The sequence below is a fragment of the Corvus moneduloides genome, chromosome 2 (genome assembly GCF_009650955.1).
Source record: "Corvus moneduloides isolate bCorMon1 chromosome 2, bCorMon1.pri, whole genome shotgun sequence".
NCBI classification, from domain to species: Eukaryota; Metazoa; Chordata; class Aves; order Passeriformes; family Corvidae; genus Corvus; species Corvus moneduloides.
This window is the reverse complement of record NC_045477.1, coordinates 105027469-105041185: the sequence shown is the minus strand read 5'-3', so window position 1 is coordinate 105041185 and position 13717 is coordinate 105027469. Positions and strand designations below refer to the sequence as shown.

The 13717-nt window shown below is 41.1% G+C and overlaps 1 protein-coding gene across 1 annotated transcript; it reads right to left on the bottom strand.

The window, feature by feature from the left end:
• Positions 1-411: 411 nt before the first annotated feature.
• LOC116440194 (toll-like receptor 7) lies at positions 412-9548 on the bottom strand. The gene is made up of 2 exons (XM_032100651.1): positions 9182-9548; positions 412-6632 (listed from the first exon to the last, which is right to left on the bottom strand). The coding sequence occupies exons 1-2, from the start codon at positions 9182-9184 to the stop codon at positions 3492-3494; spliced, it is 3144 nt and encodes a 1047-aa protein (XP_031956542.1). The 5' UTR covers positions 9185-9548; the 3' UTR covers positions 412-3491.
• Between the last annotated feature and the right edge of the window lie 4169 nt (positions 9549-13717).

Below are 13717 nucleotides of genomic sequence, written 5' to 3'. Positions count from 1 at the left end.
TGTAAGTTTTCTGGCATTAAGTACAGGCTATACATCACTTCGCCTTCTGCTTCTTGCAGAAGCCCAAATTTCTGGTTGATTTTCAAAGACAAATAGTCAAGCTCTGGGATTTTGACGAACTGGTGCCACTGCTGCCTGAGGTGGGTTTTAGGACAGTAAAATACATTCTGTCACAGTGATGCTGAGGAACTTCTGAGAGGAACATGCAAGGTGAGAAACTACAGGGAAGTATGGAAAGACTTTGACATTTCTTTTTCCAAAGGAGCAAGGGTCAATAAAATTCTTACTTTGCAAGTTCTTTCTTTTGCATCATGAATAGAAGTTCAGGATAGATAAGCAACAACATGACTTAGTGATTAAGTTTTTCCTAAGTTAATACCAGAACTAAAAATAAGTCTTAGACCAAGGTAATTAGGTTAAAAAATTTTATTATGAACAGAATGCAGAACTCAGCTGCAATGTTTAGGAGCATAACCTTGTATGAATGTAATCCTTCCATATAGACTTGTGGACCTCAAATACTCTCAATTATGGCAAAGAACCATCTGGAAACCAGTCAAGAATATAAGCTAAAACTTCTCTTGTTCGATATTTCAGGAAATTTCTCTTTGTTCTTCTACACTGAAAGTAATCTGTCACTGTGGGAGATCAGTTAGAAATCACATTTCAATTATTTCTTCAGTTAGCAAAGCAAAAGCATAAAAAATTGTGGTAGAAAAACAAGGCATATTCACAAAGGACTCATTGACAATTTTGCTCTTTAGCTGAAAACTACTCTTTCTGTAGGAAAATACAAGATTTGGCATATGTGTTTTTAAGCAACACATACTTCCAGGCCTTCTCACTCTTGTGGAATCTTAATAAAATACTGGTAAGATATACGATACCAGAGTTGCAGATATTACTATGGGGAGTATGACATAAATAAACCACATAGCTAAGACAGTGCGACTTGAACTCAGCTTGTGAAATGAAAGAAAATATTCAGAAAAATATTTAGAAACTAAAAGTGGTTCACTGTTCTAGAGGGCCTGTTGACCCCCAGTGTGATCTACTACACAGTGTATTTTTAAAGATGCTGTTATAAAGTTCCTTTATGGAATATCATGTTTGCTACGTGGCACCCCAATTTTATTGCAGAACAAGAGACTAAACAAGCTGTGTTGAAATCAGACCTGCTTTGATTTAAGAAGTCCCTTCAAATATAAATTTTTCTCACAGGGGAGGCAGCTGCAAGTTCCTCGTGTGTCAGTTCTTAAAAACAGAGAGATCAAAGTGATCAGAGAGGATTTTACAGTCATATAAACCTGTGCTGTAAGTATAGATGTTTCTTACCAACTTCCAGTGATTATTATGTTTGTGCCTAATTACTAATGCTAGTAATGTAAATAGCACATTTTTTTCTGCCAATTCCACAAGCACTGTAAAAATTCAATTAATTTGCCAATATTCTTCCTCCTTTCTCCTCTTTCTGCTTCTTCCATTCCATGTGTGGTCTTTCCGGTCTGCATAGGCTAAATACCAAGTCTAGCCATGGTCTGTTACAATTTCTGTAAGGAAGTAGCAATTGATGAAGAACATCAAGGAGGATACCTTTCCTAGTCAGCTCCCTTAATACCAGTATCAATTTATACTCATTGCTACTCATCTCATACCCATACTGTGCATGCTCGTCAACAGAAGGGGATAAAAATACCTCTCCTCTCAACCTCAGAAAGGCTAAGTGACCTGGTGTTCCTGCCCTAATCAGTGAGGCTGAGAAAGAGGATCTGCTCCAAACAGACATTTTGTGGGGCGCCAGAGGGAGATGGTGTGGGAGTAACTGGGGGATAGATGTTCCTGTTTCAAGAATTACCTTATGGAGAGAGTGACATGATCTGTCATCATATTTAGAGATACAGATTGTTTAGGCTTACAAACAAAACCACTAGAAATACATGTTATTAAAATTTAACTGTAAAACTCCCAGTTTTTAACCAGGTCCTCATCTTTTTCCTACTTCTGTATTCAATCAATAAAAATGTTGTGACAAACTGATAGGAAAAAACCTTCTCATCAGTAATATTATTATATGAAGTTTCTTTTCTTGTGTTTCTTTTTTTTTCTGTCTTGTTGCCTACAAATAAATAAAAGAGGAGCTACCTAAAGAAAGGACCAGTCATAACATTTAGGTGAGGAAATGCAGGTGGCATCTGAAATAAACAAGTTTAAAGCAGTTAACAGTGACAGTTCCCCATCAGCCAGAGATGTCAGCAAGACAAGTTGCCAGAAAAGAAAAAGGGCTTTGAGCAAGAGGGGAGAAGCTGCCCAGACTATTGCAGGCAGAAGCACTCAGCAAGGTGAAAATGTGCTGCTTCTCCCAAAACAGACATCATCACATCAAGCCGAGAACCTGCCTATGTCATGCTCAGAAGTTTAGGCTGCCCTTAAAAGAGGTTTCCTTTGAAATACTGTCATGTGTTCAATGAGTCTGTACTGTGAAACAGAGTGGGGAGCAGACACAGGTGTTTATGTTTCTTCCCTTTTTCAGGATGTCCTCAAAGTCAGACCTATTCCTATCTCAAGTGTTTAGTGGTGGCCCATCCGTTGCTGTGGGAGAAGGACCTGCCTGGGGAACAAGGAGATGAAGGAGGGCTTAAGGCTGCTCAGGAGCACAACAGCACAGCTGAAGAAACAGTGGGAAGGATGCTTTCCTTGTGTGACCTAATCTTACATGCTTTGCACTTCCAAATTCTGTCTATATTTTCTTCTGGGGACAGGTAGTATGTCCTCAGGTGCCAGCTCTGGCTGGAGCAGCTAACACCCAGCTAATACAGAAGGGGTGGTCACTCAGGGCTTGGGTGGAAAAGGTCCTCAAACTGATAGTACAACATTAGAGAGGAGCCCTAAAATCTTCATGGAGTAGCCAGCTCAGCCAACAGCCCAGGAGGCAGATGAAAGGCAAAGTGAAAAAGTTATTTGGAAATTAGCAGTAAATGCTTCTGAACTTCCACCATGCTCTAGTATAGCTGCATGTTGCTCCTTTCTTACCACCTTTTCCACTTTCTCTTTTTTACTTTTTACCTTCCTCTCTTTTTCTATTCTCACTTCCTCCTTGGTTTACTTGATTTGCTCCACCCGCTTTGTGTCTATTCCTCTGCCTGTCTGCTGTCCTGCTCCCCATCCTTGCTTTCACAAATCAGACTGCAAGCCCTACTGAACTTTGTCTCACATACCTTCCCATTTTAGCATCTTCCTTTGCTGTGCAGCCATCAGTGCAAAACAAGGTGTATATCAACTAAAGATCTATTCTGGCAACAGTTTCTGTTCAAACTTGTCAGAGTACAAGTGAATTATTGGATTTCGAAGTAGTTCTGCATTTCATTTTGGGGGATAACATCAAACAGGTTTATCTTCCATGCTTTGACAGTTTCTGCAAATGAAGTTCAGAATCTTTCGCTCAGGAGATTTTGATCTTGTGTATCATAACAATATTAAAAGGGAGAGTAAAGCTAAACAGTTTCTTGGAGAAGCTTGTTGTAAGCCAGTGAATTGCTTGTAGCTATGGCATTTTTCAGGCACTGCCAGAAGTAGGGCTGAGACTGAGGGTTAGTTGGCCATTCCAGGACTGAACTTCTGCACAGCCTCTTCCTCAGCCGGACATAGCGGGACTTCTGCAAAACCTTCTCAAGAAATATCAAGATAATGACATCCATTTTGTCATCTAGAAGCCGCTGATGAGCCATGTAAAATGTTGTCTTAAAGCTGCCGCTTTTAATATACTTGTTGGTCAGCACAAATATGGTCTTTTTGCTCAGCTGAATGCTCTGGGAAAGGTTGTCAAAGACTGGCTGTCCTGGGAGCCAGTCCCTTCCTTCCAGGCATAAATTGAACTGCCTGGCTTTTTGGTTTTCCAGCCTTTCAACCAGTTCCTGCAGCACCCACTCATTCACAGCTGCATCTTCATTGTCATAGGCAATAAAGGCATCGTAGCAGGCATCTGGTAAAGACAAGCGCCGATAGCCCTTCAGCTTGGCAGTGCAGTAATGGTAGCTATACCACACATCCCAGAAGTAGAGGTGGCTCATCACTGTGAACACCATAAAGCCAAGGACGGTTGAAGCTGACAGAGCGTACAGGATCAAATACGACGTGTCCAGCTGACAGGTATACAGATCCAAGAAAACCACGCTCCTTCCCTTATGTGCCCCTGGGCCAGCACAGGTCACGTCTGTGGCCAGAAGAGGAATGGTCACCTGTGTCTGATTGATCCACCAGACAAACCACACAGCCTCACAGTTACACTTAAAAGGATTGCCATGCAAAAGCAGCATCTCCAGGTTGTTAATGACATTCTCGGGGAAGCTGGATCTCTTAATTATTTCAATCTTGTTTGAGCTGAGGTCCAAGTACCTCAGTTTAAAAGCACCTCTGAGAAAATGTTTGGTTAATCGCTGAATGCGATTGTTTCGGAGCATCAGTTTTTGGAGTGATGAGGTGCAATTGGACAGTTCTTTGGGAACAGTAGTCAGAAGGTTATTGCTCAGGTCCAGAGTTACTAGGTTCCTCAGAGAGGGGAGGCTTCCCCAGATGAAACTCTTCAGTTGATTATTTGTTAAGTTGAGGATCTTGAGACTAGGAGGCATTCCTTTAAAAACATCATGAGGCAAAAAACTGAGCGAGTTGAAGGAAATATCCAGTTCTTCCAGGCTGGTCAGATTCTTGAAGAAGGACAAATATCTAGCATTGCCATCCACCCATAAAGCATCTAAACGATTTCCTCTGAATTCTAAAATTCTAAGAGATTGGCTTTCCATTCCTGTATCAATAGTGGTAGAAATGTCATTCTCATTCATCATCAGCTTCTTCAGATGGGCTAGGTTTTTCATAAAACTAAGCACGTGAGTAACACCTTCTGCCAGAAAATAATGCTGGTTATTGCTCAGATCTAGAATTTCTAAAAATTTTAGCTCTTTGAAAGCAGTTTGGTGTAGCAAATCAACCCTGTTGTTAGAAAAATCCAGATATTTCAATCCAGACAGGTAAGAGAATTCACTTCCATTTAAAGTTTGACTTATTGCATTATCTGACAAATTGAGACATTTGAGGGAGCTAAGTCCCAGGAAGTCTGAGGGGTTAACAAAAAATACATTGTTTCTGCTTAAATCCAGAGTTTTTCCGTAGTTAAGGCAATCTTCCTTAACTATAGATTGGTAGGAAGAAGCCTCTTTGTCTTTGGAACGGCAGCTTCGCTCATACACGTCATACCTGAAATAATGCATCTCTTGTCGTACTTGCCTGTTGTATTGCTCAACTGAAATGCCAGGATTAGAGCAAAATCCATAGAAGTTGCTTTCCCCTGAAGAAGGAGAAATTTTATTCACTGAGAGGTCAATGAACTTAAGAGCTGGGAATTCTTCAAACACTGTCAGGTCTGCAACTTTAATAAAGTTAGTCCCGAGATCCAACATGGTTAGATTCTGAAGACCGAGCAGTGGACGTAGATCTTGTGCTCTCAGTTCTTTAAAGACATAACCCTTGAGCCTCAGGGTTTCCAGGTTATAGAGAGAAGAAAATGTCTTAGAAAGATTCAAGAAGGGAGAATACACCTTCACTTCAAAGTTGAAGGACAGATCAAGCTGCATAAGGCTGGGGATAAATGTCAAAAACTGAGCATCTCCAATCTCCCTCATGAGGAAATTTTGGGAGAGGTCAAGTTCTTTGAGATTCTTGATGTTTTTAAACCAGCTGCTGGGTATGCTCTGAAGAGAGTTACTGTGAAGTCGCAAAATTCTTAAATTTTCCAAGGAGTCAAAAGCCTTTGAATGTATCTGAATCGAGCTCTTGGGACAAGGAATGCAAGGATATGGGGCATCATAGCAACGTGGGCAATTACCACTTAGGTCAAGAATTTCTAGATTGGAAAGGCCACTTAAATCCTGTTCGTGAATCACTTGAATCATGTTGTTGTAAATATACAATTCCTTTAAAGTAGATGACAAATTGGGTGGAATATGTGTTAAGTTGTTGGACTTCAGGGATAGTATTGTTAACTTTTTCAGCCCCAGAAAGGCTGTTTTCTCAATTTCAAATGAAACGTTGCATGGATTGCGGTAGTAACAGTTCTGTCCAAGATACAATACCTCTATGTTTCCTAGCTCTGAGAAGCTGGCTTCATGGATAAAAAAGATACTGTTTGCTTCCAGGCTCAGCAGGGTTAAAGTAGCCGGAAGACCTCGGGGTATTTCTGCCAGCTGGTTTGCATCCAAATACAATGACTTCAATCTTGTCAGGGCAGCAAAACTACCAGTCTCAATCTTCAGTTTGCTAGTGCACACATGATTTTTGGGGCCAAGTTTGACAGGCACACAGTTGCATCTGAAGTCAATCTCCTGGAGGTTTTCAAGATGATCAAAGGATGTTGGGTAGATGTGGGGGATATGGTTAATACTCAGGGTAAGGTTGGTAACGTTTCCAGGGATCCCTCTGGGGACTTCTGTAAGGCGCCGATCAGTGCAGTCCACTGTCACAGTGCCTTCTGAGGACTTAACATCACAGGGTAAAGTTTTGGGAAACCAAGCCCCTGACAGCAGCATTGGGAATATGAAGAGCAGGATAAATGGCAATGCATTTGACATCTTTGCACGAGATACCTAAAACCAAGGAAATACGGAAGTATTAGTTTAATGCAATGAGAATATTTCACCTACACACTGGGTCAGGCCAACTATACAGCTAAATTGGGGTCCTGGTCACACACTGACCATGGATGGATGTGCAGGTAGGAATATAAGTTTCAGGAGGCATATATTGGTATTTCCTTTCCTTTTTTTCCCCAGGGGACACAGCATTTTATGCATGTAAAGAACATTATGAGTCTAATGAAAAAACAAAGAGTGTCTATCCTAACCAAATGGCCCATGTTATCCCAGAAACTGCCTATCTCCATCTTTTACTGCAGACCAATGGACCCCAGGGCCAGGATCATTTGCCAAGGCAAGTGCCCATGGAGCATAGCAGAGAACTGGTAGGGAAACCATAGAGACTCTCTGCAATGCAAGACATGTCACTCCATCACACAGGTACCATTTATTCTGCATCTGATGACGCGCACCACAGCAGACCATGAAGTGCTGGCTGTCACCAGCCATGGACACAGAACCTGCAGTCACAGATGGCAATACTGGCAGCTGCTGCACATACAAGTCCAGTAGCCTTTCTTCCTTTAAAACAGAGAAGGTGTAGGAATGAGGCCTACAGCCGTGAGATATGCCGTGATATGTGGTAAAGGGATTTCCATAAGGGATTACTCTGGGCATTATGGCCTGCTGAAGGGTAATGCGTTATCAAGCAGAAACAGATAACCCTTTTACTTTCAGTCAGCCAGGTAGAAGAGGAAGAGAAGCTAAAGTGTCACAATTCTGTACTTTCCTTGTGCAAGACGCAAAGTCTTTGTAATTTCTTTGTTACTCTTGATATCTCTCATTTACATATAAGTGGCTGCTCTGTGTCCCCCATTAATGATGGCAGTAACAGAATATTTGGTCGCAGTCTTGCTTCCACTTCTCCCAAAAGTATAAATTGGCATTTGAAATCTTCATTGACAGAGGATGAGAATGCAACCATTTTACAGACAAGTCAGTGGGCTTGTTTTTCTCTCTTCCCAAAACTAGGGATGCTTCTTTGGTAAGATTTGCACTGGGAGCACTTACATAGAACTGTACATTTGTATTTTGCAAGTCTAGTATATTTATCAATTATCCAATAAACTGTGGTATTGGTGAATCTGTGTTCATGAAAGTTCTTATTGAACTCAACCAGACTTACAGTGATGAATCAGTAATCCTCACAACTGTTGAATCTGTTAGCGAATGAGATGAGGCTTGTAGTGTAACTCAGGCTATTGTTGCATCTGGGAACCTGACCAGACTTAGTAGTACTAAATCGGCTCGAATCAGAAATTAAGTCCAGGCACACCCAGCCTCTCTGATCTCTGAGGACCAGATGGAAAGCAAGGGAGTTTATTTTCTGCCAAATTGCTACACACTTAATGCAACAGGAGGAAAAGTCAATTAGATTCAACCTTTAAAGATGTGATAAACCAAAATAAACACTGTCCAAGCATTAGAGCATGACATGGGCAAGGTATGATTGCAGTCTAGATTAAATAGGCAAACTTCCTACATGAACTTGTATGCAACCATTGCACTCAGGCCCTTAATTTTAGCTGCTTACTAAGTTCCTCAGTTTATTGTTATTAACCGAGGCTGCAGTGACATTCAAGAGAGGAAGGGGGGAGGAAGAGAGAGATAGAGAGAGACCAAGAGACCCTTCTCCAGCTGCTGCTTGGCTCTGAAGATGGAAAGAGTTCTAGCTTACCACACACCAAACAGAGACTAGCACTGAACATTTAGGTGCCTGGAATTAGGTGCAAAGAATCTGGGCTTTGAAAGTCTTCGTGAATATGTTTGTAGGTTTCTCATGTATTTCAGTATTTTTAGGGACTTAAGTGTTGTTGCAGAGCCAGCGTAGCTCCTACCATCTTTGTGCTTCATTTCTTTGTATATTCTTCCCTCTCCTGATAATCTTTGTAATGCATTAGCTGTTTTAACTGTAAAGAGTTACATCTTGGGGCTGTATCTGGCTATTTGCATATGTAAAATGTTGCATCCATTATAGTACCAGAGCAAACAGAAAGACCTAAATAAGAGCAAGAAGCAATGCTGTCTTGTGCAATGTCTTTGCAATGAGAGGCTTGTTTAAAAGTACAGCAGGAGTATGCGAGCTGTTCTTTTGTCTGTGATCTATGCTTGGTTTTATAAGGAGTTCAAAAGAACTAATCTACTGATCTTAACTGCTATGTGCACAAACCCCTAATGATTTAGGGTGTTCAAATATTCAGCAACAGTACAGCTATGTGTTTCTGAAGGAAGTTTATCTGCTAATGTTCCATATATATGTGAGGAGTTCATGGGGGAAAGCCTAGAGAAACACCTCAGAAGTTACAGCAAGTATATTATTATGCTCATTCAGAAGTATAGGAGTACAGATAAATCCTTTCCTTTGCAATCATAATGCTCTGCAGCTTCGACCCATTGGACCATTTAGAAAACAGAAAAGCAGAATATGTTCTTGAAAATCTTCCAAAACAATTCCAGTCAAAGATATCTAAGAGCAAATTTAAAATGAAAGTTTAACATACCATTTTCTGTGTGCTTCCAGGTCTGGCAGATTAGATGCTGGAAGAGACTGTAAAACGGAGCAGGAGAGAACAGCACTAAAGTGGTTTCCAGTGGTTCAGCTGAGGTGCAGAGGAGAATGTAACATGACATAACTCACTCAAGACGACAGTAATCTGTACTGTATCTTCTTTCTCTTCATCTGAACACCAAAGGAAGGCAACTTCAAAGTCCTTAACAAGAGAGCCTGAGAGTAATCAGCTAGGAGAAAAGGCATTATGAAAGGGTAATATTCATGTGATCAACAAAGATTGCAGAAGCTCAAGTTCCTTTTTTTTTTCCTTTTTTACTGTAAGCTGCATGAAGGGAGACAAAAATTGTTAATTGACATGGAAGTTTAGTAATTTTTATAATTATTATTTGGGATTAATTTCTGCAGTTAATAGCTTCAAGGATTCAGATCTTACTAAGAATCACTTGTGTGCTAATAGGAGCAGACAAATCTCTTAAGCTGAATACTTTATGGAAGAAATGTTTGTTAAGTGGATGGAACTTAGGGGAGGGAACTGAAACCAAGACAAAAAGGATAATGGTAAGGGCATAGGAAACTGAATACAAAAAAGTGAAATCTATGTGGAAGAGCGTGCACAAGTTGGACTGTGAATGTTGATTTCTTCAAGCAACCAGCCACATCCCTGGTACATGTCACTGGAATATGAGATGCTTAGTGTCCACTTTGCTTGCATGAAAGTTTTCTAAAACACAATGTCCAGTCACCCAACCCTGTAATTTTTGACAGGTGCTCCCTCACAGTCTAAGGCTACAAACTGTGGAAATTTTAATAGCTGTACAAACACTTAGCATTTTCTTTTGCTCTTTCGTTTGTTTGGTTTTTGTTTGTTTTGGTTTGGTTTGGTTTGGGTTTTTTTGGTTTGTTTTTTTTTTGTTTTTTTGGTTTTTTTTTAATATTAGGAACTTTTTGTCAACCAGCTAAGAGCTCAAGGAGTTTCAATTCTATGTAATGTGGAACTGCAGCTTTAGCTGAGTGCTAATAAAATGCAGATAATTTCTTAGCTTTATTTTTTTTACCTATGAAATGTGGGAAGCACAATACAGCAATAATTCACTTCAGAGATGGAGGCAGGGTAAATGCAGGGAAGTTTTCAGAAGTCCAGAACTTCTGAACTGTAATTTGATTTTTAGAGGCACAGGGAGTCACTGGTTTACTGATTTTAGTAGTTCAGTTTCCCTCAGAAATCGCACAAAATCTCTTTTGCCCCCTCTGAAACGAGTAACTGAAAACAGAAAAGTACTTCCTACTACATCACGTGTTAGGGGAGGACCCTCTGGTAAGAGCAAATGTATATTACTGCTGCTGTGAGTGAGGAAAACAATTTAAAATAAAGCAGGAGTCTTTAATTGTCATAATCATTCATCTGTAAGTTTGGTTGTTGGTTGGCTTCTAATCAGATTGGTGAACTCATATTTCCATTTTTTTTTCCCTTTGTCAACAGGAGGCTGCTTTATCTTATTTGTCAAAATCAAGATTCCACTGTGTTTATTTTAAATCTCGATAGTTAGAGTCCTAAAGCCTTGCTACAACGTCTTTTCTCTAAAGTGCTGACCCTCATTTCAAGAACGAGGTTACAACTCCATCTATTCATGGTTAATACAGTGTTCAGTGTAAAATGGCATAATTTACCCAGGAAATTATTCAAGAAAACCAGTTATCTTGCTCCGTTTTTTACAATACATAAGTTGACTTTTCAAACTGATGTTGCTGATAGCTGTTGCAGAAATGTGTCTGCGGGCACTAAAAATAATCACAACAATAGAAGACAGCACTGGAGGAGATTGGCCTACAACAGGGGCAGAGGAAGCACTCAGGGCTCTGGTAAGGGAGGACAGCCTGATAGATCTGCATTAAGAGCTGACCCAAACCACCCAGGGTGCTGAGATATGGCCGAGGGAGCCACTAATACCACAGAAACAGACATTGCCTCTTCTGAAAGCTCAGGCTGCCTCAGGCTACCTCAGTGCCAACACTGACTGTTTGGTTTACAACAGGTTGAAAATGTTTGCTGAAAGGCAAGGTGCCCAGCAGTCCTGTTTTTGAAAGTGAGTTTCCTTCAAGGGGGCCAGAAGGCATCCAGAAATAGCTGGAATGAGATGGAGTTATTTTCCAAGTTCTCCAGGGTCAGCAAAGCAACTGTACCCCTACTGTTTTCCCCTTCCTCAGGGGCAGGTAAGATGGCGTAGCCACAGACATCATTCCTTCTTTTCTCTGGGGGATGAGGAGGAGGAGAAGTAACAAGGTAGTCATGCTGGAAGTGATGGTGCACAGCAATACAGAAACTGCTGCAAACCACAAAACTGACAGGTTCAGAGGAATTTTGGCACTTGTAAGTGGGATATCCTCAAATCCTGCTTCTTAGTATTGGAAGTACTAGCCTACTGGCCCACTACAATTTGAAAATTTTTATGTAGGTAATTCTGCCAGGGTTTATGAAGTTATCTTCAGGCAAGAGCACTGAGGGAGCACTGGAACAACATCTGCAGAGCAACGTGGAACTCAGACACTGCTCAACCCAAACAAATCAAATAGCAGGAGAGCATCTCTATATGAAATAAAGGCTTAAGATTATGGCAGACAAGAAACAGCTCACATTAAACACGCATGTACATCAATTTATGGAGTTCTAAAGACCATGAGACATAATTTTCTCAATTTTTTTAGGCTTTGATACTGCGTTTTCAACAACTGTGCATGACATTTGTATCTGTGAGGGCTACTACTCAATAGAGGTTATTTTTTCTAATGTCATGAATTGCACTTGAAATGGATTGGTTTCTTGTCTCCCTCTATGTATGTATCTTTACACGTGCAAAACCCGTGCGCAATAGGAATGCATATTGTATAGTGTATGTATTACATTTATCTAGATATAGCTGCAGATATATCATACCACAACATTCAAAGTGTTTTTATGTGTTTAACCAAGGCCAAGGGCCTGCCATTTACAGTAGTGCAGGCTTCCACTCCCAGCCCTGTAATCTTCCTGCCTGGCTGCCCTGGAGCCTATGCTGGAGCCATATTTTCCCTTTGCTTTCACACCAATGTTCTCTGGACCCTATTCCTGCAAGCCTTGGTGGGACTGGGTGTCTCTTCAGAGCTGAGGGGCAGTGGCACATGCCTCATTTGGGTTCCCTGAAAAGTCACTCTTGAAGTGAAGTGCTGATGTGTGCCATTGCCATGAGTACACGCTGCTCCAACCCCTGCTTATGGAGTTAATGAATGCCAATTCATGAGGCAAGCAACCATCACCTGTCACTGAGCGTGTGACATCTTCATTACCCTTCACCTCATTCTCAGGCCATGAAGGTTCTGTGAACCCAGAAGAAAATCCAGACAAACAATTTTTTCCTCTCCCTCCCATCCTCAAGGTTCCTGGGCACCAGGTGACTGCTCCCCTCCTTACTGTCCTGGCAGGTCCCTGGCCCACTAGGCCCCCACAGGAGGGGGAGGTGAAGTGCAGCAGCCCACAGTTCAGAGATCCAACCAGTTATGAGGCATAAGGGGGAACTTGAACCAGAGCTGCTGCTGGACAGTGAAACCCATCAACCTCCAGTAGCAGGGATGCCTCCACCATTGTTTGCATCCTCTGAGGATGGAGGGAGTGACTCATTCTTTTGTATGTTTTGAGAGTCTAATTATAATTGTTATACTGATAGAGCAAAGCATGGAATAAGATTTGACTTGATCTGCAGAGGGTTCATAAGTTGCATCATAAGTTGTTAGGATTTAGATGATTGGAAATTATAAGTTAAAATGTATTATAAATTCCGTATTAATCTACTTATAGCTTATATTATATTGATTTGTTTTGTAGAAATCCTGTGGCATTTTAATAATAATAATTTATGTGCTGTATTAATTATACTATCTTATCAAAAATGCTTTTGTTGTAACTACAATATAGCACCATAATCATTCTGCCAAAGACAATCTCTTTCCTTAGTGTTGGATGAAAACCATCCACTATGAATCCTGCTAATAAGAACAGAAATCTATGTGTATGTACATGTGTGTGGGCACAATGTAATCTGAGCAGGGAATTCAGCAAGTCTCTATGATTTGCCTGTTCTGTGCTGTTTCTTTTACTCTTTGCCTTCTTTTACCTTTTCTTACAAGTATAGCTCAACACAGGCCTGGAAAAGAGAGACATGAGTATCCATGATCACACCTCATTTGTCACTCACAACAACCATACTGGGTCTGTCTGGGATGGAGCCCATTTTCTCCATAGCAGCCCTGTCATGCCCTGCTACAGGCTGGTGACCAAAGCAGTGTTGATTACACACCAGCATTATGCCTTGTTGGGGAAGTTGCAGAGCCTCAAGGCCTTCTCCGCTTCTCACACTGGTGAGCAGGCTCAGGGTGAACAAGGGTCTGGCAGGGGGCACAGCCGTGATTACGGAGCCTAGCTGACTAAAGGCATAAGGTTCCATGCTGAGCAATAAAATTGGGGTGGGGTGGTAGTGGGATGAGGGTTTAGCTA